Genomic DNA, 24,734 nt, shown 5'->3' on the forward strand with positions numbered 1-24,734 from the left:
CTCGGTCGGTTCAGCAGGGTAATACGGAACGCCGTGCTGGATCTCAACGACCTCGTATCACTAGCAGTCGAGATGACAGGCACCTTATCCGCATGCCTGTAACGGCTCGTGCAGCCACGTGTCGATCCCTGAGTCAACAGACGGGGACGTCTGCAAGACAACAACCATCTGCATGAACAATTCGACGACGTTTGCAGCAGCATGGACTAACAGCTCGGAGACCATGGCTGCGGTCATCCTTGACGCTGCATCACAGACAGGAGCTTCTGCGATTGTGTACTCAACGACCAACCTGGGTGAACGAATGGAAAAACGTCATTTTTTCGAATAAATCCAGGTTCTGTTTACAGCATCGTGATGGTCGCGTCCGTGTTTGGCGACATCGCGGTGAACGCACAATGGAAGCATGTATTCGTCATCGCCATACTGGCGTGTCACCCGGCGTGATGGTATGGGGTGCCATTGGTTACACGTCTCGGTCACCTCTTGTTCGCATTAATGGAACTTTGTACAGTGGACGTTACATTTCAGATGTGTTACGACCCGTGGCTCTACCTTTCATTCGATCCCTGCGAACCCCTACATTTCAGCAGGATAATGCACGACCGCATGTTTCAGGTCCTGTACGGGCCTTTCTGGATACAGAAAATGTTCGACTGCTGCCCTGTCCAGCACATTCTCCAGGTCTCTCCCCGATTGAAAACGTCTGCCCAATGGTGGCCGAGCAACTGGCTCGTCACAATACGCCAGTGAATACTGTTAATGAACTGTGGTATCGTGTTGAAGCTGCATGGGCAGCTGTACCTGTACACACCATCCAAGCCCTAACTCAATGCCCAGGCGTACCATGGCCGTTATTACGGCCAGATGTGGTTGTTCTGGGTACTGATGTCTCAGGATCTATGTACCCAAATTGCGTGGAAATGTAATCACATGTCAGTTCTAGTATAATATATTTGTCCAATGAATACCCGTTTATCATCTGCATTTCTTCTTGGTGTAGCAATTTTAATGGCCAGTAGTGTAAAATATAGAAATGGATGGAAGACTAGGATTTGATGTTAATACGAAGACGGCGTCACCAGAAGAAAAGGAAGGAAATCTACCGTGGTTATAAAAAAAGAGACGATCGAACTAGACCTAAATTTGGATGAGAAGACGGAGATTTGAGCCGCTGTCTTCCCGAATGGGAATCTAGTGGATTACTGCGGTGCTATCTCGCTCGGTAAAATTTTGAAAAGAATGGGCGTTTGCATAATGTATTAAACAAGAGTATTTCAACAAGTATAGGAAAAGATGTAATTAGGAAAAGAGATCAAGGCAGCCAAATCTAGCTTAGGAAAGTTGCATTATTATCTAGAAGGAACCATTACAAGTAAGCAATAAACTGAAGAAAGAAATAAAACATAGCGATAAAATTAAGAAGTGGGAACATTTCCGAGATATAGGAGTCCCGTTATTGCAAGGAAGAAAACGGATAGCAGGTGAGATGAAGTAGAATCGCAGAAAGCGTGTTGCTTAACAATCAACTTTGACGTGTTCCTTATTTTATATACTGTAACGAAAAGAAGAATGAAATTCCGACAGATATGATCAAGGATTCAATTACAGCTGCTTGCGCGATTTTATTGCTCTCGCGGTAGATAAAATAAAGTTCCTGAAGTTCCTGCCATCTGTGTATCATCTGACGAAGTAGCGAACTTTGTTTATGAACATACCTTCAGTAGCTCCACGATTCGCAAGTACTCAATTCAAGGCTTAGAGGTGGAAGGAATTCTCATCACTTTCTTTCCTGGGCAAGTAAAGCGGAAGGAGTGCCGTCTGCCGCACTACCTGGCCACTATATTTTGTGTCAGTGTCCTGCCGTAAACCTCCAACCTTTCTGTTGTGTAAAGAATACATTGTCCGTTGTAGATTGTATTGTACTTTATTAAAATCGTGCTATTACCTAATGTTTATTTATCAAGCACATTTGCTATGTCACATATTACATATCGTGCTCATTACATTCTTTTACGTCACATACATAAAAGTGTGTGATGACTGTTGAGCACCATATGTAATACACAACATGGCAAATGTGTCTGATTACGGCTCACGGCCGATATTAGCTAGTAGCACGACTTTAATAAAGCACAATACAGTCTACAGTGGACAGTTTATTTAACGGACGTTTATTAAACACGTAGGGGCTAAGGATTCCCACAGAAGTGAAATCTATCGTATCTCACCAAATGCGGGCCTTTTTTATTTATTGGCTTTCGGAACGTGGCCATAGAACCATCTCAACACTGGAGAGTTCATACTAAAGTTTCTTTTTGACAATTCGAAGTATACATTAGCTGAAGTCATACCCAGTAGGAAGGCTTAACACGGCTCGTCAAGTTTCATGTCGGTGGATGCCTAAGCATTCGGATGACTGCATGAAAGACAACCGAATGGTTGCTTCACTGAACCGTCTCCAACGGTATTCCAGGAATGTTGACAGTTCCCTGGACCACATTATTACTGGCGATAAAACGTGGATTATGCACTTCATGATAGAACTGAAGCAGCAGAACATGGTTTGGAAACATGCAGTATCATATGTGAGAAAAAAATCCGTTCATGGCCCTGTGGGATCGCTGCGGACCTCTCCTGGTGGATTTCATACCACCAGGTGCAACCATCAATGCCGACAGTTATTTTACACATCGTGACGTTTGCGGGCTGTCATCAGGAAGAAGCGCCAAGGGATTCTCGATGTGGACAACGTGGTTATTTTCCACGATAATGCGAGGCGACATGCGGCAATTAGAACCGTCGACGAGCTCCGGTCAGTTCACTGGGAGAGTTTGGACCACCCACCATACAGTCCGGAACTCTCTCCTATTGATTTCCAAGTTTCCGATCTCCTGATGAAGTTTCTGGCAGGACAGCGATTCACATGCAACGATGAGGCCAAGATGGTGGTTCCACAGTCATCCGGACGAATTCTACGACAGGGGCATCTCAAATTTAGTGCTGCGATGGGACAAATGTCTGAACCGATACGGGGACTAAGTGGAAATATAGTACTTACATTTGTAATTGCCTGTATGCACCTTACACTGAGTTGGAAAGATTTATGGGACAGCGATGTGCATATATACACAGATGGTGGTAGTATCGAGTACACAGGGTATAAGAGCTCAGTGCATTGGACGAGGTCTGATTTGTACACAGGTGGTTCATGTGAAAAGCTTTCCGATGTGATTATAGCCTCACGGCGGGAATTAACAGACTATGAACGCGGAATGGTAGTTGGCGCTAGACACATGAGACATTCCATTTATGAAATCATTAGGGAAGTCAATACTCTGAGATCTACATTATCAAGAGTGTGCTGAGAATACCAAATTTCAGGTATCGCCTCTCACCACGGCCTTCACGTAACGACCGAGAGCAGCGGCGTTTGCGTACAGTTGTCAGTGCTAACACACGAGCAACACTGCGCGAAATAGCCGCAAAAATCAATGTGGGACCTATGATGAACATATCCCTTAGGACACTACGGTGAAATTTGGTATTAATGGGCTGACGCGAGTGCCTTTGCTGACAGCACACATCGCCTGCAGTGCCTCTCCTAGGCTCGTGACCATATCGATTGGACCCTATACGAGTGCAAAGTCGTGGCCCTGTCAGATGGGCCCAGATTTCAGGTGGTAGGGTTAGAGTGTGGCGCAGACCCAAAGAAGCCAGGGACCTAAGTTGTCACCAAGGCAACGCGCAACCCGGTGGTGGCTCCTTAATGGTGGGAGCTGGGTTTACATGGAACTTATTGGGTCGTCTGATCCAACTGAACCGGTCACTGACTGGAATTGGTTATATTTGGTTACTTGGAGACCATTTTCAGCCATTCATGGACTTCATTTTTATGGATGACAATGCCTCATGTCACCCGACCACAACTGTTCACGACTGGTTTGAATATTTTGGATAATGATTTGTCCACCCAGATAGTCCGACATTTGTCCCAACGACAATTTATGGGACATAACCCAGGGGTCAGTTCGAGCATAAAATCGTGCACCGGAAACACTTTCGCAATTATGGATGGCTCTAGAGGCAGTAAGGCTCCATATTTCTGCAGGGGACTTTCAATGACTTGTTGAGCCCATGGCACATCGAGCTGCTGCACTACGACGTCCAATACAATATAAGGAGGTATCCCACGAATTTTGCCACCTCAGTGTATGTTGCCTAATTAAAAATAGAGGCAAAACATTTCTGATTCGCCTTCGTAACTAACTTCGCTCCATGTTTCGAAACTACAGATGTTTGACGCCTACTTCTAAATGAGAGCCCATCAAGATTTGTTTTTCTCGGCATTGAAGGCAGATGTATGTTGCCCGCCGTCGCTTGACACACAGCCGTCCGGCTCAGCAGAGCCATCAGTGCAGGTAGGCGGGACCGGTCGGCCACTAAATATAGCGCAGTGCGGGAGTGGGGGGCATACAGGTCCCCCGCGTGGCGGCCACAAAGACGCGCGACATAGCGCCGGCAGTGCGTCGGCCGCATGCTGATGCGCTGCCTCACTGACCGACACTGCGCTCTCACGCCGCACTCAAGGGCGCACTGGCCGGCCGGCACCGGCAGGGCACTGCGCTGCTCAAGCACCGCCCTTCGCCAAACCAACGGGAGCCTCTAACAACTGGCTGTCACTAAATAAAACTTTCACGATCTGTGTGGTGTAGTAACTTACAGGATTTTATCTATGACTTATTAAAGTCGAACCTGGTAGTCTACAAGTAAAGCGCGTGCTTGACAAAAAAAAAAAAAAAAAAAAAAAATCGCCGGATCGAGTCACGTTAGAACCATGGACTTTTTTGCCTTTAATTTAATCTTCTCCTCTCAACTACGTGAAGATTCGCCAGTAAAGACAAGTTTTTCGAATTACAGGTAAAACGGTATGTCTCCTTTCCCTGGTAAGATTACTGGTGTAGGCTACCGACACGAAAGTCGCCTAAGTGGCGTGTAAATGAGACACGCACCATGCCACTGACCCACAGTAAACTACGATTTTTTAAAGGACATCATATTCACCGTTGATTGTAGACATTATTTATTTCACAATTGCAGTTCCGGCCTTTGGGTCATTTTCAATTGGTGCTGCAAAAGATTTCGTTTCAGCACATGTCAGGCTTTAAAAACCACCGACATGTACGCATGACATCGTCAAAACGAAGCCTGTTCACTGGAGAAATGCAACACAACCACTCGTGATCTGAAGTCATACCCGATAGCTCCCTACAGCATGACGCCTGGAGTAACACGGCTCTCTCTCAAAAACATTGGCAGAATGGGCAAAGAGTACTACACATGGGACAGCCGCAAATGTACAGGTCCATTTTGAAACATAAAGAAACCGCAGGAGAGTTTCTTAAACCACTGTCTCTTTTTATTGTGTATGCGACCGGTTTCAGAACACTTGCAGTTCCATCATCTGATGTAAACTATAATAATAAAAATATGACGTTACACGCAAATGGGAGGATATCCTCAAGTCTGAAATGTCAGATACGGAAGTATGCGGCAAAAATTTCTAAATTAAAAATGTTTAACTGCGCAGTTCCTTATCTGATATTTCAGATAATTCCCTCCCATTCGCTTGTAACAGAATATTTTTATTATTACAGTTTCCAGCAGATAATGGAGCTTTTAAGTGTTCCGAAATAAGTCGTTTACACAATAAAAAGGTTGTGGATTAAGCAACTGTTCTGCGGTTTCTTCATTTTTCGAAATTGGAAGACTGACACCTCTTCCACTGCCGCGAAGCCATTTATCAGTTGTCCATGCTTCCCGGTCGGGGCACCATTCCAAACGCAGCCGTTAATGTCGTGGTGTTATCATCAGCTTACGCATGGCACGGTACTGCGACTGCTACCTACTGCTTGTCTCCTAGCAACGGGGTGGCACAACACAACACGCGGACTTCATTCATTACTTGTTTCGGATGGCAGGCGCAGATTTGTACGGAATACTTACTGCACAGCATGGCGATCCTACCTTGTGATGGTCAGACGTGGTCGACTGCAACCTTAATGACGACTATTCCTGCTCTCCCATTCCCACGCAGTGCAAGAACGGGACAGTACACGAAGCGAACAGCCAACCAAATGGAGACGCACAAAGAGGCCCCTTTCGAATTCTTTCAGGTGTCGATAACGCTGTCTCGTACGAGTACACGGCATCTCCGAGTCCTTCACAGTGATCACGCAACATCTGATACTGTTAAGCCCCCTAACATATCCCACCAGGCCTGGTAACAACACTAAACACGAACAACGTTAACGCACTCTGGTGGCTGTTCTACCTGTCACAGAGAACTGCAACGTTAATCATTTACATATCCTCTGATGGCGTGTACGTGTAAGAAGTTATACTGACATCCGATCAAGTCTTCCGGGTGCTTCACTTTTTTTTGTCAGGCAGTGTAATCTGAACTGCACCAACATTATTAGAATTCTACATCTATCTACATCTACACTTACATCGATACTCTGCAAATCACATTTAAGTGCCTGGCAGAGGGTTCATCGAACCACCTTTACAATACTCCATTATTCCAATCTCGTATAGCGCGCGGAAAGAATGAACACCTATATCTTTCTGTACGAGCTCTGATTTCCTTTATTTTATCTTGGCGATCGTTCCTCCCTATGTAGGTCGGTGTCAATAAAATATTTTCGCATTCGGTGGAGAAAGTTAGTGATAGGAATTCCGTGAGAAGATTCTGTCGCAACGAAAAACGCCTTTCTTTTTATTATGTCCAGCCCAAATCCTGTATCATTTCTGTGACACTCTCTCCCATATTTCTCGATAATACAAAACGTGCTGTCTTTCTTTGAACATTTTCGATGTGCTCCGTCAGTCCTATTTGGCAAGGATCCCACACCGTGCAGTAGTATTCTAAGCGTAGTGTAGGCAGTCTCCTTAGTAGGTCTGTTACATTTTCTAAGTGTCCTGCCAATAAAACGCAGTTTTTGGTTAGCCTTAACCACAACATTTTCTATGTGTTCCTTCGAATTTAAGTTGTTCGTAATTATAATATTTAGTTGAATTTACGGCTTTTAGATTACACTGATTTATTGTGTAACCGAAGTTTAACGAGTTCCTTTTACCACTCATGTGGATGACCTCACACTTTTCGTTATTCGCTGTCAACTGCCACTTTTCGCCCATTCGGATATCTTTTCTAAATCGTTTTTCAATTTGTTTTGATCTTCTGATGACTTTATTAGTCGATAAACGACAGCGTCATCTGCAAACAACCGAAGACGGCTGCTCAGAGTGTTTCCAAAATCGTTTATATAGATAAGGAACAACAAAGGGCCTATAACACTACCTTGGGGAACGCCAGAAATCACTTCTGTTTTACTCGATGACTTTCCGTCGATTACTACGAACTGTAACCTCTCTGACAGGAGAGTCCAGTCACATAACTGAGACGATATTCCATAAGCACGCAATTTCACTACGAGCCGCTTGTGTGGTACGGTGTCAAAAATAATTAAGAATTTCGTCGAAACGGCATACGTAAATGTATTTTGAGCCACTGCTCATGTATGTACGATGCATTTGGTCACTGTGTCCTTGCCACTCTGCCACGCACATTGACATTCCGAGAGAGCACCGGTGCGGTACGGGTGCTTCGGCGGAGTGATCAGCTGACTTCAAAAGAAGCGCCGCCCTGGCAGGTTGCTTCGTAGCTATTTGCACAGGTCTCGGGCCGTCTTGTCGGAGCTTCTCACCGTCTCAGTTTTCTTCGTCAAGGCAACAGACCGCTAATCGTTTACCTCACACCGACTGTCCTGTGGACATGACACCAGAAATTTCACAGGGCAACGCAGGCGTCCCATAAAATATCACATTTAAGCGGCGATCCGTCGACGCTGAACTCATTACAGATGTTTCTTAGGACATTTAGACAAAACGGTGGAAGGCTTCAGTGACACTGTGAGGTCTTTGCCCGCGCATATTGATAGAGAAGATGCAGAATTCTGTCTTACATGGAGCGTCATTGACAGATGTAGAAGTAATTTCAGATGTGCCCCATGGAACAGTGATGCAACCCTTGAAGTTAATATCATACATTAACGACATGACACACAGCCATGTTGTTATCTACAATTATGTACGATCTGAAAAAAGCTACTCAAATCATCAGTCAGATATTGATCAGATTTCAAAGTGGTACAGCTTGCTTTAAATGTTCAGAAATGTAAAAATGTGCACTTCACAAAACGAAAAAAAATGCGGTAGCCTTTGACTGCAACATCAATGAGTCACAGTTGAAATCAATCAACTCATACAAACACCTGTGTGTAACAGTTTTTAGGAAATTGGATGTTCGTGGTAAGGTCTTATGGGACCAAACGGCTGAGGTCACTACTTAATCTAACTTACGCTAAGTACAACACACACACCCACGCCCGAGGGAGGACTCGAACCTCCGACGGGGAGGGGGGGGGGGGAGGGGGGAGCCGTGCGGGCCATGACAAGGCGCCATAGACCATGCGGCTACCACGCGCGCTTGTTATAGGAAATATGGTAGGGAATGATCACGAAGGCTAAGTCGCACTAAACCATGTGGTAGTTTTAGTTTCATTGGTAAGATACTGGGAAGTGTGCTCACTCTACAAAGATGACTACTTACAAAGCATTCGTGCGATCCCTCCTATAATACTGTTCAAGTGTGTGGGACCCAGGAATAACAGGAGATAAAGAACACCAACAATGAAGAGCTACACTAATAGCCTCAGGTTTGTTTGACTTTCTAAACAGTATCATGGAAATGCTGAAAACCATGAATTGACATACTCTTGAATTGAGAGGGCAGCTGGTCCGTGAAAATCTGCACACAAAGTGTCAAGACCCAGTATTAAATGAGGAATCTAGGAAAATACAAAACCACCGTACAACCTCTCCGGTAAGGACCGCCAAGACAAGATTAGACTAATTGCAGAGCGTACAGAATCATTCTTCCCGAACTACACATTTGAGTGGAACTGTGTAAACCCTAATACGTCGTATAATGGGAAATAACGTCTATCATACACTTCACAGTGGTTCACTGAGTATGGATGTATATTTAGAAGAAGAACCGACAGCGTATGGGCTGTCATGTCCAGAGCGTTATATCTGTTTGATAAAAAGAAAGGATTCCGTCGGCGTGAAAGAAATTTTTTCACAATTTTACGTTTGCTGTCTCACGTTTGTTGAAAGCATTAGGTTTACCACTTACGGCATTTGGTAAGAATGGCTCCTAGAGCCCAGAAAGTGAGCTCCAGCAACCCTGTCTTTTGTCGATGACAGTAATGGGTCTTCGTCATGAGCGTCCTATATTATAAAACACATCATTCTGAGAGTGACAGTATCCTTCGTTCGCTAGGGACATCTATCCGAAGTTATCGCTGTCCTTTGTATCCGCTTCTGAAATAATTATATTCAACATCAGTGTCTACCTGATAGACTTAAGGTACCATCACAGCTCCTTAGCCACAAGCTTCATTAGACAAGAGCATATGGCGCAAGGTGGCAATCCGATATTTTTTCTGTCGCGAAAAGTCGCCTTGCGGTGCTGTTGTATACGAGCGGCCGTAGTAAATGCTCCAAGGTTTCTCAACAGAGGGTGACCTAGTGATACCAACAGTGCCATAGTGAGAGCCTCGCTGAAAGATATTTTTCCAAAGATTCTCTGGGTCAGTCCGCTCAGAACATGATAGTGTGTGCTAGACGCTTGACAGATTCCATTTCCGGAGTAAGTTAAACATTTTACAGTGTCACCTCTCTCACGCAGGGGTTAAGGTATTATGGACGTATCCAGATCGAATAAGATACAAAGTTCGTCAAAAACTGTGTTTATATTTTCTCTAAACTGCATCAGTGAATTGCCGAGATAATTCTCTGGCATGTTACGTTCGATTTCCTCTCTCTGTCTAAGCTCGCTAGTGCCCCACCTCTGCTGAACATTAGCGTAGCGTTAAGTTAACCTTGATTCTTCCGTCATTTCAAAGATGCAGTATTGCAGAACACCTAAGCGTCCATTTTTTTATGATAACTTCCCATCGAAGATTCAGTAGCAGAGTGTGTCTGAACAATAACTACCTTTTTAAGAACAGGAGCAGCGTCGTTTGAGCTAAGTAGTGTGACGAGGAGTCATTCTAAACGATTATATCTCTCAGGCAGCAGCTAATAACCTTTTCATTCCTCGACAAATGATGCATCAGTATGCAGCGTAGCGGCTGCTGTTCATTACTCTTCCACGAAGTCACTTGCAAGTAAATTACATGACAAGAAAAATAAGCTACCTCGAAATCGGTTCCGAAAGGCGAGTCGAAAGAAGAATGTATTATTTCACACCCACATTTTACGACGGAAATGCGGAAATTCAAAAGCTGTGTTCTCCCAGTGACGCTTTGCCACCCACACTGCTTCACTGCGCTTCGTCTCTGCTCAGGAAGCTATACCTCGAGCACAGTGGGAAAGGAATAGAAAAAGTGAAAGGATGAATTAACTACGCGATAAAAGCACGGTCTATCAGTGCGCAGCGGTAGTTTTCTTTGTGCTACAGGCGCACTGTATCTACTTTACTGCTCCCTTCGTCTACAAACTTCTGCTTTCGGTGTCTGCAACGTGAAACGTAAATGATAGTAAGGTGATTCTTGACAAACATAATTCGACTTAACAGGTGTTCCAAAACAGGCGAAGTGAGACGTAATGAATTCTGCAGCGCGCTGTGAGGATATACGCCACTAAAACAGATGTGGTTTTCAGTACTTTCGCATGTTCATGTCAATGAACTCTTCCGAAGTTGCAAAACTAAAACAATTATTTTTTATAAACGAAAAGCAACATACTTTGACTGTCATTCAGTGTTTACTATTACTGTTAGCTAGTTTTGGCTTACAAACTCATAATCAATCGACAACTTATTAACTTCCAAGCCCATAATCAATCTACAACTGATTAACGTCATCAAAGATGCTAATGAATAACTATGCGAAAATCCGTCAGTCAAAAATCGCATAAGTGCTCACCGTTTTTTAGGGTTACTTGGTCTGTGCTTTGCATCACACGGACCACAAAAACGGGATACTGTAAGAAAACATTTTTGCAACGTGGAGTGTTGGTTGCTGGATTACGGAAAAATGTTAAAGTCAGTTTTGAAGTTATCCATGGAGGGTGGTGGCAGAGAATTCGTATGTAACGTGGAGATCCTAATTTTATGAATATCGGTTTCTTCATAGACAGTATCTTAGGGGCTTATTTTTCAATCTTGAGACAGCTAAAATTACAAATTGCGGGTACGAGGGCATTTACACATCTTCATATGGTCCTATCATTCCAGATGATTTTTCAGGTATCAAGTCGACGATCACGTTAGGTAAGATGCTAATAACAGACTGGTGCCCTTCAAGCATCACTTTTAAGCGTTAAAATCAAAGCTATATCTGTTAATCAGATGACGTCCCAGTATGCCTACTCTATATTTTGTTTTTCCTTAAAGAAGTCAGGGTGTGTGTGTGTTTGTGTGTGTGTGTGTGCACGCGTGTATGCGTGCGTATGTATATTTGCGGTTTAACTCTTAAAAAAGTCATTTTAATTCACCTGTAATTAAAATGCGGGTTTAGTTCTTAATTTAAAAGAAAACAGTGCGATTTCCGGTCCTCAGTATTACGTCGTTGCAACACTGAAAGGCCAAAAATCTGAAAGCATTTATTTTCCAGAGGTGCCTTACCCATATCCCTAGGATGTTACGAGCAGATACATGTGTTAGTAGATTAAAGTTCAAGAGTTAAGAGTTGTAGCTACTTGCTGCAGTAACAAGCGCTATTGACAACTTGGATTCCATCGTCCTAACATAGAATGTCTCCTGCAGAGACGAATTGTTGGTGACGAGATGGTTCAAAGAAAGTTCCTTTCGTAGGTGTCATTCTCTTAACGCTTACATAAGAGCGTAACATGTTATGAATTGTGGCATAAGGTAAGAGTATCCTGGCGTACCAGACGGCAGATAAAGACAGGACGCCACCACGGGCTTGTTTACTTTTTGCTGCGCCTAGCGGCCGCCCGCGCTTATCTGGAAGCACCCGCCGCGTGGGCGTAGCTTCCAGGGGCCACTCTCTCTCACTGTCCTCAAAACTCTCAGCGGCTGACTGCTTGTGACGTTCTCGTCGTAAAGCTGGCTTTCTCGCTTGTGCGCCTCGTGTCGTGTCGAGAGTGGTCGTTGATTGATTCGTAGCCAGAGAACGAACTATCAATCAGCCGCTAAGTGACGTTGGTAAGTGCTCAATTCACTTCGTACTCCATACCCGTGCTGTTGCTCCTTTGATGATCAATCTATTGCACTTGCAGAAAGCGCATTTGCACTGTTTCGTCAGAATTACAGTGGCAATGCTTTACAAAGAAACAATGAGTAAATAAATCGTTGCTCAGTTGCCAACTGTATTCAAAACACCAAATAACGCCGAAACAGCCATGCTACGTGGTGCAATTGGCTAAAATAGAAGAGAACTTGCATCATTTAATACAAGATTTTGTTTAATAATTGGTGACTCCGTGATTCGCAAGAAAGAAGTGGAAGCAAGATTAAATGGGCATTTTCCGTTGAGAGAGCGTCTCCAGGAAATCGCAGATAAGCTGTGCTAGTGGGCTTGCTCATGTACCGCCCAGCATTGTGTAGCAGCATAACGAGTCCGATGACCTCAGGCACTGCTACTGGCAGCCTGAATACTTTGCCAGCGGCAGCAGATGAATTTTGCGACAACCCACAGGCGTGAAAACCTAAATAAAGACATTAACGAGAGTGTGCCCCAACGCTGCAGTGTTCCAAAATTTTCAGAGAACAACATGCATACCGATTCCAGAATTTTGTTACTAAACACTCTGGGGAGGACAACTGGGATGGTTGATTGAAGGGAAATATAATTATGGTTGGAGGTCCTGTCGATATCGGGGGCATTAGAGACTTATTGCAAGATCGAACTGAGGAAGGACGAGGGTGAAAAATGGCAGTGTCCTTTTCATATTAATCAATCCGTCATTTGCATGAAGAGATTTGGTGAAACCACCTACAACCTGAAACTGGATAGCCGGATGACAATTTGACACGCCGTCTCACCGAATGGGTAGTCATAGTAAAACACACTTGGACGAGAGACAGACTTGAACTGGGAAGATGTCTAGTGTGTACATGGATGACAAAGAACAGGAGAAAGCACAGACGGAGCGCTGAATGAGCGCACGCTTGGGTATCGATTAGTCATGTGACAAATTAAAAGGAAAAACATTGACCCATTCCATCCGAGTTAGAGGTGTGATCGTGTGGAAAATATTGTAAGGCATTCTGTTGTATGGGTGCAGGTATGAAGAAGGAAGTGAAGAACAGATTTCAACGGAAATTGGCTGTTGGATTTACGACTATAGACTAGAGAGAAGAGTGCCCTTGATTTAGTACGTTTCCAATGATGGAACTGATTAACTACACTGGACTCGAGAGAAACAGATCTAATTATCCAAATTTAGGGTCTCTGTACTTCTCCTTAAGGCCAAAACCAGGATGATTCCCTTAAATATGCGATTACTGGTTTCGTGCTCTATCCTTGTTGAATCCGAGGTTGTGCCCCGTTTCTAATAAACTCGTCACTGACCAGATGTAAACTCCCAACCTTCCCATCCTTTCCCCGACAAATAAGATAATTAACTTTAATACTAATAATAAAATCAGTTTTAAATGTACTCTGACCATTGTAGAGCCATTTATTGTCAAACTCTCTTCACAAACTATGATCACAAGTTTTGTGACGTCCTTTTTGCTTACGTCCGCAGGACCGCAGAATGCCAAAACTTGTGTACCTTACATTCTTAAGAAATCCCCCCTCTTGCAGCCGCCTCTTTGACGGCTGCAGCGGGATGTAAGGTCTCCAAAGTGATACAAACTTATTGCATCTACAAGAGGTGTTCACACAGCACAAAACACAGGGTTTTCTGACATCTGGGGTGTTCCGTGTCACTCGTATATTCAGTCTATCCTGTATCGGCGCTACAAACAAACCAATTCGAATAATTGTGATTAAATAAATTTTTATTTTCGGTATCTAGCCAGCACGAGGAAGACAATATTGGAGATAAATTACAAAGCCAGAAGTATTAGAAGAGCCTTACCACGCTCTGTCATAATTTTGAGTAATTTTGTTACCCTCCAATGTATATGGAACTGTTTAAGGTACCGAAATAATGTTTCCGACAATAGACAGTGACCTACGTGGTGTGCAGTTTGCCGTGATGTCAATTACTTACAGGTTTTAACATATCTACCTGCGTGGTGTGTATTTTGCCCTAATGTCAATTACTCACAGTTTTTAATGTATCACATATAGTAATTGGTGTGGTTTGTTCAAACTGGAAATCCTTACTTTTCTCGAGAGTCTTCGTGACCCTTTGAGGATATAAATATAGTGATATGTCGCATGTCACAGTCTGCTGTGAAACGGGGTACAAAAAGAGCTGAAGAATACTCTAAAAATGGGGGACAAAACTGCCGGTACAACACATATCAGTATCAGTCCCTTCTCAAGTGCCGTCGAATACCGCAGAGAAGAGTAAATAAATGGTTTCTTTTTAAACAAATCACAATGGCGTAGCGAAATCTGGACTACTGACCAGACGGCAAAATACTCGCTTCGTTAATATGTCAGAATCCTCGTATCTCCATTCCCCTCTCCCTTGGTCTCCATCGTGTGAATGGAGACTCAGGTCTATTCGGCCCATACAAGAGAACATAAATATTTTATTGTGTGACTGACTTTTTTTAATCTGGTTTCGTGTCTTAAAGGTACGATCTCATCATCAGGTTTATTTTCACTAGACTATATTCCCATGGTGCTTGTTTCCATAGTCATGCGCCACGCTCTGTCTCTTCCAACATGCTGAGACATAGCTTTCATATAAGATTTGATTTATAGTCTGCATGTTGTTTTTCTAACTAGCTTGCATACAGATGTTAATATCATTGTTTGCCACATATTCGATCCATCTTGAGCTACATACACGAATGCTCCATGTACCTATTAAGCCATTTCCACTCTTAAGTAGGACATATACAAGCCCATTTACTTTCTTTTCATCAGTTTGTATCAAACAGGATGATTTCTCCGCGTCTGTTGCTGTAGTTATCTTCAGTTAGAAGACTAATTTGATGCAGCTCTCAAGGTAGTCTATCCTGTGCAAGCGTTTCACTTCTGCAGAACTTCTGCTGCCTACATCCTAGGCTTGGTCTCCCTCTACAGTTTTTACCCTCTACACCTCCGTCCATTACGAAATTGGCAATTCCTTGCTGCCTCGGGATATGCCCTATAACTGACCCTCTCTTTTAGCCAAGTTGCGCCATATTCAATTCAGCACATCCTCACTGGTTAATTCCATCGACCAAACCGATTTATTAAACTGAACTTCGAGATATAAACTAAAAATGTTGCTACTTCCTCTTCACTCTACTGCGTTATGTCACTGGTGAAATATATATATATATATATAACCTTGTTTGCTGCCTACTAAGGGCATCTCACACGACTGGCCAACATCACAAAAGCGGCGGACCAGTGAGGACGTGGTGAGTGGGAAGAGAAGGGAGGCGGTACGAACCACCACAAACTCACTCTCTCTTTCCTTCCTCCACCCCCACCCCCCTCCGCCTTCCAGCTTGCTGCCGCTGCCACCTTTGCCAGTCTTGGGAGTGTGATTGTCGTTTCACTGACGCTTCTTCCGGAGTGAATTCAAGCTTTATTTCAACTGCAAACGGTACAACTGAGTGTTATAAACATGTAAAAAGCTTCATATGTGTGTAGTGCTCAATTCTAATCTTAGTATCTATTGTTAACACTGCTAGATGATAAATGTAGTTTCTTTCAGCGCTCAGAGCAAATAAACAAAGCAAATGGGTGGTATTTTCTAGACAGGCATTTGTGTGACCAGTTTCTATGTTACTAGCTTTGCGATAAAAGGTAGTGAGACAGCTCTACAGGAAAGAAATGAAATGCAAAATGAAGGGGAGATGATATCAAGGCTTTTAGAACGATTGTGCCACTCTATGAATTAGGTTTGAAAAAGACGTCGGCTTAGGTCTATGACAGATCAAATTATAGAAGGCGACACATCTGCGTTACAGCAATCTTGGACCAGAGTGAACTGAAGCTTTTGCAGACCGCTATATCCCATGATAGACACACTTCAACAGCATTTATTCCAGTTTATCCACAGTATGTTCTGTGGTATAAGCCGACTTACTGTGCTACTGTCCACAGAAAAGAATAGATATTAATCGTATATCAGTCCACTGCATTAATAGCGTAACAAGTCTGTTGATGACATTGCAACGAACATCATGACGGTGAAGGTTTGCCGACTCCAAGCACAAGGACGAAAATGTTGAAAATGTAATCGCATGTATTTTTCTAAGTACCACATCGTATGAGAGAAGTTATACGGAATATGTATCTCAATAGCTAATGTTCAGATGACTCCGACATCCCCTGCTCGGAGCCATTAACGGGCGGGATACTTAAAGTAAACACGGAAAAGAGTGAAACACGAGAAAAAAAAAATAAACAGGAAACAACAGACACTCGAGGTAGTCCCCTGGCTTCCACAAAAAAAAACGGAGTCCCATATGGTCTACAGGAGAGCAGCGTCAATCTTTAATAGCTTCAGACAGTTCCAGAACTGAGAACAATAATTTTTAAAGAACCCAGACAGAAATAGTACAAACAAGAAGCCAAGACGATGGTAAAAACCAAACTTAGACAGATGCATTACAGCGACTCGTAAAAGAAAAATAATAGTGTTATCTTCTCTCTGAGGCAAGAAAGGAAAATGATTTTATAGTGTTGTGTTCCTCAGAATTCCTGACAGTACAGTACAATGTCGGAAGTAGGCTATTTCCATATTAAAAGATGTCACCGCTTGGTGTACGCCTCGACTGAGTGTATGCGAAGCTGCACTGTCGTGCAAGAAGATTCATTTCATTTCTTGATTACTGTCTGGATCAAGATCACATCAACGTATAAAAATCCGCTTCCATTAATAGATAACTTTTCTAGACTGACGTGTTAATTAAGATCCTCGACGATCATCTAACGTTAATCACTAACATACTATCGTTAAAAGAAATTGGTTGCGCCTGTGTATTTTTTGACTTCCAATCGGCAACTCTCGGCACTCGGCACTCTCTCATACTCTAGTACTAATCGTAAATCCAGTGCTGGTGGCAACTAAATTCACACACTTAGCTTCCTTTGAAATATTTCTTGATCTTCCAGTCTTTTGTTCGAAGATCAGAATAATATACCAGTGTGAACCGTAGTTAAACAACTGCATCTTTACAGTTCGAAAATTCACAAGTCAGCAACAACAGTGTGAGTTTCCATCGTGTAGTAAGAACGTGCAAAAATTAGCAAGAGGAAAAAATGCAAGTCAGCAAGGGATCAAGTCAGTAAAAAAACATGAGTGTAAATCCATGTACAGATGCCCTTTCCGGTCTAGAAGAGAAACTTTCAGTAGACGATGAAGGTCCGGAAGTATAGTAGATGTACGGTTGGAAACAAGCAATCTGTTTTCGAATGCAGCACTGAACTCTGAATTCCTTGGACATCGTAAAGAAGAAGTAGCAGCTGGAGACGGCTATAATAAACACAGTATAGCTACAAAAAAAAATTATCTATTAGAAAAAATTACTACAATTGCCAATAGTTTTGCCTAGTAATACACTAGTTTCTAATCTTGAAAACAAACGACATCCAACTTCAATGCGGTTGTAATGATTACACCCTCAGACGAAAGTAATCTGAAGTCACTAAACAAACCACAGCTTCTCCTTTTTTTAATCGTATATATTTTGGTATTGCTTCTTTGGTTTCAATGAATTCGTTCTTCTCTTGGTTCCACATCTACTTTAAAACAATTTTGCGCTTAATTTCTGGTCACCAAGTAAATAACAAAATAGTTATATCATAATTTTGTATTCTGGCTAACAGTACGGCCACAGATGGCAACCTGGAGAACGAGGTGGCCTTTACCGACTAAGACGTACAACTGTATAAATCAAAGCCAGTTGTAGAAATAAGAGATCAAATAATCGATTGGTATTGTAAAAACTTGAAGCAAAGAGATGAATCATCTTTATTTGTCAGAAAGACTGGAACCCCAATTACTTGTTTACTGACAAATTACGGGAATAGAGAAATGTGAATCAAACCCCTAAGATAATGGTAAATCCTCATGATTTTGTAGGCTACTTGCATCGCAAAACAAACATCAATGCGATGAAAAGTTGATAGTTACGATTTATTTCGAGGCTACAGCACGATAAACTTCAAGCCACCATCGCAAGATCTGGCGCCTTACAACCTTTTTTCCGGTTTCCTACAGAAAAACCTGTTGTATAAAACTAAAACAAGATTAATAGTATGGTCCGTATTAGGAATTCTTCATTATGTGACGTATTGTGCAAGTCATCAGTTCTATGGCAGTAGGCAGTGTCAGTGTTCCGAGTGAAAAGAGAGAAAAAAAGCAGATGTGCTTCCTGAAAGACTATGTACCCCCCTCCCTTCTTCCACCCCCCTCCCCCTTATGAACAGAGTGGAATATTTTCGTGCAGCAAGAGTACACTGTTTGAGGGTGATCTATGATGAGAGCTTCTGACGGCCTCAAAAGTTTAAGTCGCATCGTGGATACTGTGATAGTTGTTATTATTGCTGATTGAAAAGTATGTCTTGTAATAGTAGTATGCCAAGTTGCGCGTAACACTCGTACTAATACGGCGGCTGGTGAAAGATGGCAGAGGCAGTTGGTGCGTGCCCGGTGGCCGGAGCAGCTGACAGTTACCCAACTTCTGATGGGCGAGCGAGCAAAACTTATTTACGTCCACTGTGCAATGTACAAAACGTACTGTAGCTCCTTAATATCACCGTAAAAAGAATGTGTGTGGGCGCGCAAGGTTTAAGAAGGTACAACACTTTGCTGGTCAAGAAAGGCCGAGCCACAGTCACTTTCGTTTTTTGGGATCATAAGAGCTGAACAAGACATAATTTGCGGAGGTGAGTGTGGTTAGGAGATAGGGAGTGGGAGGGGGGGGGATGGAACAGGAGAGGGGAGACGAGACAACAAGTGCATCACGCAGAGATCTTCTGGTGAAGCATCTGTAACCTATCGTCATCAGATTAAAGTGATGAAGTCATTTGCTAAGAGTGTACCTCATTCCCACTGTCTCCTTGGCCCCTCCCCCTCCTAACACCGACACGGACTTAAGTCGACATTCCTGGTTCACTTAAGGATCACTTTGAATATCAAAAATTCGAATCTCATGGATACTTCTATCACAGGGCGCGAAAACGATCAAGCACCGGCTAAAAGCTTCTCTTTTGCTGGAATAAACGCACTTTTTCTCATGAGATAGGGCATTAAGGGGGAGGCAATGTAGAAAAATAATTTATTGTCTTTTCTATTGTCAAGTAATATAAATCTTCAAACATAGATTAAAAGTCAAATGTTGAATATTTCTCATATTGAAGAAACACCTACAAGAGAGGCAATCAATCACTTTACATTTTCTTTATACGTGGTCTCTTTACCTGCGCACCATATTCAGATTGTTGTACTATTTACTGAATGTTGGCTGGAGTATACACATTACACATCGCTCTGGGATGTCTGAAAAGAGACAGTTGTAAAGTGTGTGTCGAGATTGCTGTTGCGCTTGTACTGGATACGATTTTAAAGGAAAAACATTATTAGAATCACGGTAGATAGTCATCAGGTTTGTACATGTTCAACATTCCAAACATCTAATGAGCTACAGATTCACTGTAAGTAATTTATTATATCAAGCAACATGTACGAGTTATTAGATTCTTCTGAAAATTCGTAAAAGATCGACACGTGAAATGTACGTATTTGCTTTTCAATATTTAGTGTAGAGAGCCTATGGAAACTTCACTTTTATGTATAACGTCTGTACTACGTTTCCAGAGGAAAAATACATCCAGCGCCAGCGAAGCAGCAATCACGTTCCTCAAGTCACAACTATGTTTCTACTCATTGGGCACAAAGTTTGCTTCAACGCTCCGTGGATAGAGCGTGGCGAATCAGCTTGACACAGAAGATGGATTAAGAAGAAGCTACATGTAAATCGGAGGCAGTTTTCTTTCATTTTTGTACTGCCTTAAACCAATAGTCAGAGTTCCAGATACAAATAAACAAGCTACATTAAAAACCATAAAATGAGCATAAATCATAGTGATTTTGTCGGTCACTTCCACCGAATATCTGTGCTAAACACAAATGCTTATTGCCTTAATACCATGACACGATGAACGGCACAACCACGGAAGTGAAATCAGTGGGCGTTGTAAGGTCCTGTCACGTCCCTACAGACATATTCCGTGGTAAGAAAAAATTAGTACTATGACTAACATTATATACGAGCCAACTTAGCAGTACAGGAGAAGTCTCAACTTTCTGACAGGAAGAAATGACGGCACTGTGTTTTGCTCAACGTCATGACCTCTCAGACGTACAGGATCTAGCGACATTCCGTTGCGTGGGTCACCTTTCCTAGCGCATGTGGTTCTATGTGGTTCTGGTCGCAACAAATAAACCCAAAAAATAACAAAAGTGCTGTAGAATCTCTTTAGATTACTGTTATGACATCAGGCGCATGCATTAACTCTAAAACTAAGCTGAACGCGAGAGGAAATTATTTGTTACTAACAATCTTGTCACTTTTCACAAATGCCTTGTTGCGCCGTGGAAAGGCGTCTACGGTAAATTGTAGGTCCACCTATTACTGGTTGGTTAAGTCAGTTCACAAGTACCAAGAAGTCAACGGCATACTATCTCCAATAGGACCACACCCTGTAAAGCACTGTGGTGTTCAAACCAGCGTACAGGTTGGTGAAGTCTTTACGTTTCTTTGATCTTGATAAGTCACAATCACACTTGAAAAATATAGGCGTGAAACAAGTGACTGACAACTTACCTGCAGAAGTGTCAATGCTATAGAAAGTTTATTAATATGACAGACATTGGAATATGACTTCTGACAAGTCAGTATCTGCGATCTGTTAGTGATATTTTGTTACTAAGGAAACAAGCATCGTACCATAAAACCCCTCGATGGTGGTGGACTCTAATGATTTTGTCCGCAGCAAAGGTATTCGATGCGAAGTGGAAAAGTCCATGACAATCTTGCGTCCAAAGATGATAAACGTCACAGTCACAATACTAACATTGTTGAATAGGAGTTGTCACGCTTCCCAAAGGAGACAAGCAACCGAGAAACTCGGAAAAGTACTAACATGGTTCACATTAGACGTAGTTCATTGTATGGCAGTTGAGTTCATAACATGGAAGCCGTAGAAGACGTTTTACTGTTAAACGAACAAAAAGAACACGCTCCAGTATCCCGCGCTGATATCGAACTGTCACGATTTTTTCGGCCACTTCCGAAGTAATAAGTAGCCTAATTCAAAGGGAAGCGGTTGGTCACTAAATATCTTGACATAATGAAGCGATAAGCGTCGAGGCTACGCCTACTGACAAGAGAACCTCCCCATCGCACCCTCCTCAGATTTAGTTATAAGTTGGCACAGTGGATAGGCCATGAAGAACTGAACACAGGTCAATCGAGAAAACAGGAAGAAGTTGTGTGGAACTATGAAAAAATAAGCAAAATATACAAACTGATTAGTCCATGTGCAAGATATGCAACATCAAGGATAATGTTAGCTCAGGAGCGCCGTGGTTCGGTAGTTAGCGTGAGCAGCTGCGAAATGAGAGGTCATTGGTTCAAGTCTTTCCTCGAGTGAAAACTTTGATTTTTTATTTTGAGACAATTATCAAAGTTCAGGCACTCACACATAATCAACTTCGCTTTCCAAAATTGCAGGACATGTTCAGATTTGCTTGGACATATGCAGGATTTGACGGCCTACAAAGGGAAAATTTGAAAACGTTAAAAATATATGTTTCGACAGAACACAGGGAAAACTGTGCGACTATGAAACTGTTGCATTCATTTGTTGCAGTTTATGTGACAAACTCTTATGTTTTCATAACTTTTTTGGGAGTGATTATCACATCCACAAGAAAATCTAAATCGGGCAAGGTAGATGAATCTTTTTACCCATTCGCCAAGTGTACAAGTTAGGTGGGTCGACAACATATTCCTGTCACGTGACGCACATGCCGTCACCAGTGTCGTACAGAATATATCAGACGTGTTTTCCTATGGAGGAATCGGTTGACCTATGGCCTTGCGATCAAACGTTTTCGGTTCCCTTGGGAGAGGCACGTCCTTTCGTCTACTAATCGCACGGTTTTGCGGTGCGGTCGCAAAACACATAAACTAAACTTATTACAGTGAACAGAGACGTCAATAAACGAACAGACAGATCATAACTTTGCGAAAATAAAGAAGGTAAATTTTTCACATGAGGGAAGACTCGAACTAAGTACATCTCATTCCGCAGTTGCTCACGCTAACCACGGGACCACGGCGCTCCTGACCTGCCACTGTCCTTGATGTTGCGTATTTGCGCATGGACTACTCATTTAGTATATTTTGCTTATTTTTTTCATAGTTCCACACAATTTTTTCTTGTTTTCTCGATTTATCTGTGTTCAGTTTTTCAAGGCCTACCCACTGTGCCAACTTATAACTAAATCTGAGGGGAGTGCGATGGGGAGGTTCCCTTGTGAGTAGCGTCATCCGAGGCGGAGGGAAAGGTTAGCAAGACAGTTGACATTAGGCGTATTTGACTGTACGACAGGTGGGCACTGCAGCGCTGTCAGCGGCCGGTCGCCATGGCAACAGGAGCGCGCGCGCGAGTACTCACCACAGCGGCGACGGGCGGGGCGGCGGCGAGCAGCAGGGCTAGGGCGGCGGCGACGCCGGCGAGCCGCGGCATGTCTGCGCGTCCGCAGCGTACTGAGCGCGCGCCGCAGCCTCCGGACGCCGGCCGGCCTCCCACCCCCCCGGGGCGGGGGTGGGGCGGGGCGGGGGCGGCGGCCGGCGGCGCGGCTCGGCGGCGGCGGGCAGAGCCGGGCCAGTGGCTGGCCGCCGGGCGCGCCGTCACCACGCGTCGCCGCTGCCGCCATGGTCGCTCTCGGGGCCCGCGCCGCTCTTCTGTGCGCGCTGGCCGCCGCCGCCGCCGCCTCCGCCGTGGTGAGTACTCGCCCCGTTCTCTTCTTCACGCCGCATTTCTATCACTCTTCCTCCACTGCAGTGCCTCATGTTTGTATCGATTCCCGGCACAACTGATAGAAATAACCCTTTCCGAGTAGAAAACTCAATTTTTATGCGCGGTTGAGGCGGCCGTCTTCGTCAGTTGCTGCGAATGATCGTCATCCGCAGATGGCTATCTGACGCCAACACAGTCTCGTTGGAGGCCAAGGAGCAACCTAATTAGCTGCCTCATGTTCTTCGGGGCCGTCATAATTACAGTCGAAGAATGGTGCTCGCGTCAATTTAGCCAGTAAGACTGTGGCTAAAAATCAGAGGCAGATCCGAAAATACGATGCAAAATCTGCATCCGATAGAAGAGCGACTACGAGTGTACGAAAGCAATGAGATAAAGTGCATCGCACCAGAAGCAGATGAAAGGGAGAAGCTATAAATTCGTGACGATCTGTCAATTCACACGTCTGCAAAAACGACTGCTGCTTCTGTCTCCTGAATCGAGGAAGCTACGTAAAAGCTGTTTCAAGATGAGCGAATTACGAATCGATCTCGTGTTCCTAAAACATCACATATAACGGAATCTGGTTCGACTATTCTCAACTGATAGTGCGTTAAGCTTAGGAGCGGAAAATCGAGTAAAGGGGGATTCGCAGCACAAAGTTACTAACTAAAGTCCAGAAGAGTAAGAGTTTTGCAGAAACGAGAACGGGTCATATCTGGCGATATGACGCGTGTGTGACGATTGAACAGATGGATCCAAATATCGGTAAATATTGCCCCTGTAATTTAACAGTTCGCCACTTCTCTTGACAATATGTCACATATACGTAAGAACGGAAACAGAGGGCGAAAGAATGTACAGACTTGAGTTCCACAAGGAGATATCAGTAAGAACAATTCGAATCAGTTTTTCTCAGAATTGGGAAAGCTGCGTAAATCTGAGAAGTGAGCGCCGCGTACAGATAACAAAAACACCATAGTGTGTTATTGCAGTAGTAATCCACTTGCTTCCAAGTGATGTCTAGAAGTCGATATAATAAGCGCGAGACATAACCATAATACGGTTAACAACAGTTGACTGAATGATTCGTAGATGAAAAGCTAATTACAAGATATGTTTTTCATTACAACTCTTTTATTGTATTAAGTAGTTTGGTTCATAGTGCAGAAGTTTAAGATAGTATTACTTGGGCCTTGGACAACTTAAACCCTACTACGAGACACTGCGGATTTTCAGCACGATCAGTGACTACCGTCTAAAACAAAGAAATGGCTGAGTTTTCAGGTACAAAATAATGTTTTATTTTCAGTATTGGGTATAGTACAGAAACTTAACCTTCTTTCGTGGTACAGTTTGGCAGTCTTTTGTGTAGAGGATATTGCGTATTAACCCATCAGCTGTAAACGTATATCCACCAACAGCAGTTGGTCTTTGGTAACGTAAGTGTTTTCTACTGTTGATCGCCTTTTACAACAT

At 43.3% G+C, this 24,734-nt stretch overlaps 2 protein-coding genes across 2 annotated transcripts in view; one reads left to right on the plus strand and one right to left on the minus strand.

Annotated features, from left to right (window-relative positions):
* The window catches only part of LOC126272030 (collagen alpha-5(IV) chain-like), a 545,215-nt gene extending 522,212 nt beyond the window's left edge, over positions 1–23,003 (minus strand). Inside the window, exon 1 of the mRNA XM_049974535.1 lies at positions 22,914–23,003. Within this exon, the coding sequence (XP_049830492.1) occupies positions 22,914–22,985 (72 nt within the window). The 5' untranslated portion in view covers positions 22,986–23,003. The remainder of the gene's footprint in view (positions 1–22,913) is intronic.
* Positions 23,004–23,120: 117 nt separating this feature from the next.
* LOC126272031 (collagen alpha-2(IV) chain) overlaps positions 23,121–24,734 on the plus strand; it is a 233,649-nt gene continuing 232,035 nt past the window's right edge. The window contains exon 1 of the mRNA XM_049974536.1: positions 23,121–23,242. Within this exon, the coding sequence (XP_049830493.1) occupies positions 23,174–23,242 (69 nt within the window). The 5' untranslated portion in view covers positions 23,121–23,173. The remainder of the gene's footprint in view (positions 23,243–24,734) is intronic.

The sequence above is a fragment of the Schistocerca gregaria genome, chromosome 5 (assembly GCF_023897955.1).
Source record: "Schistocerca gregaria isolate iqSchGreg1 chromosome 5, iqSchGreg1.2, whole genome shotgun sequence".
Classification (NCBI taxonomy): domain Eukaryota; kingdom Metazoa; phylum Arthropoda; class Insecta; order Orthoptera; family Acrididae; genus Schistocerca; species Schistocerca gregaria.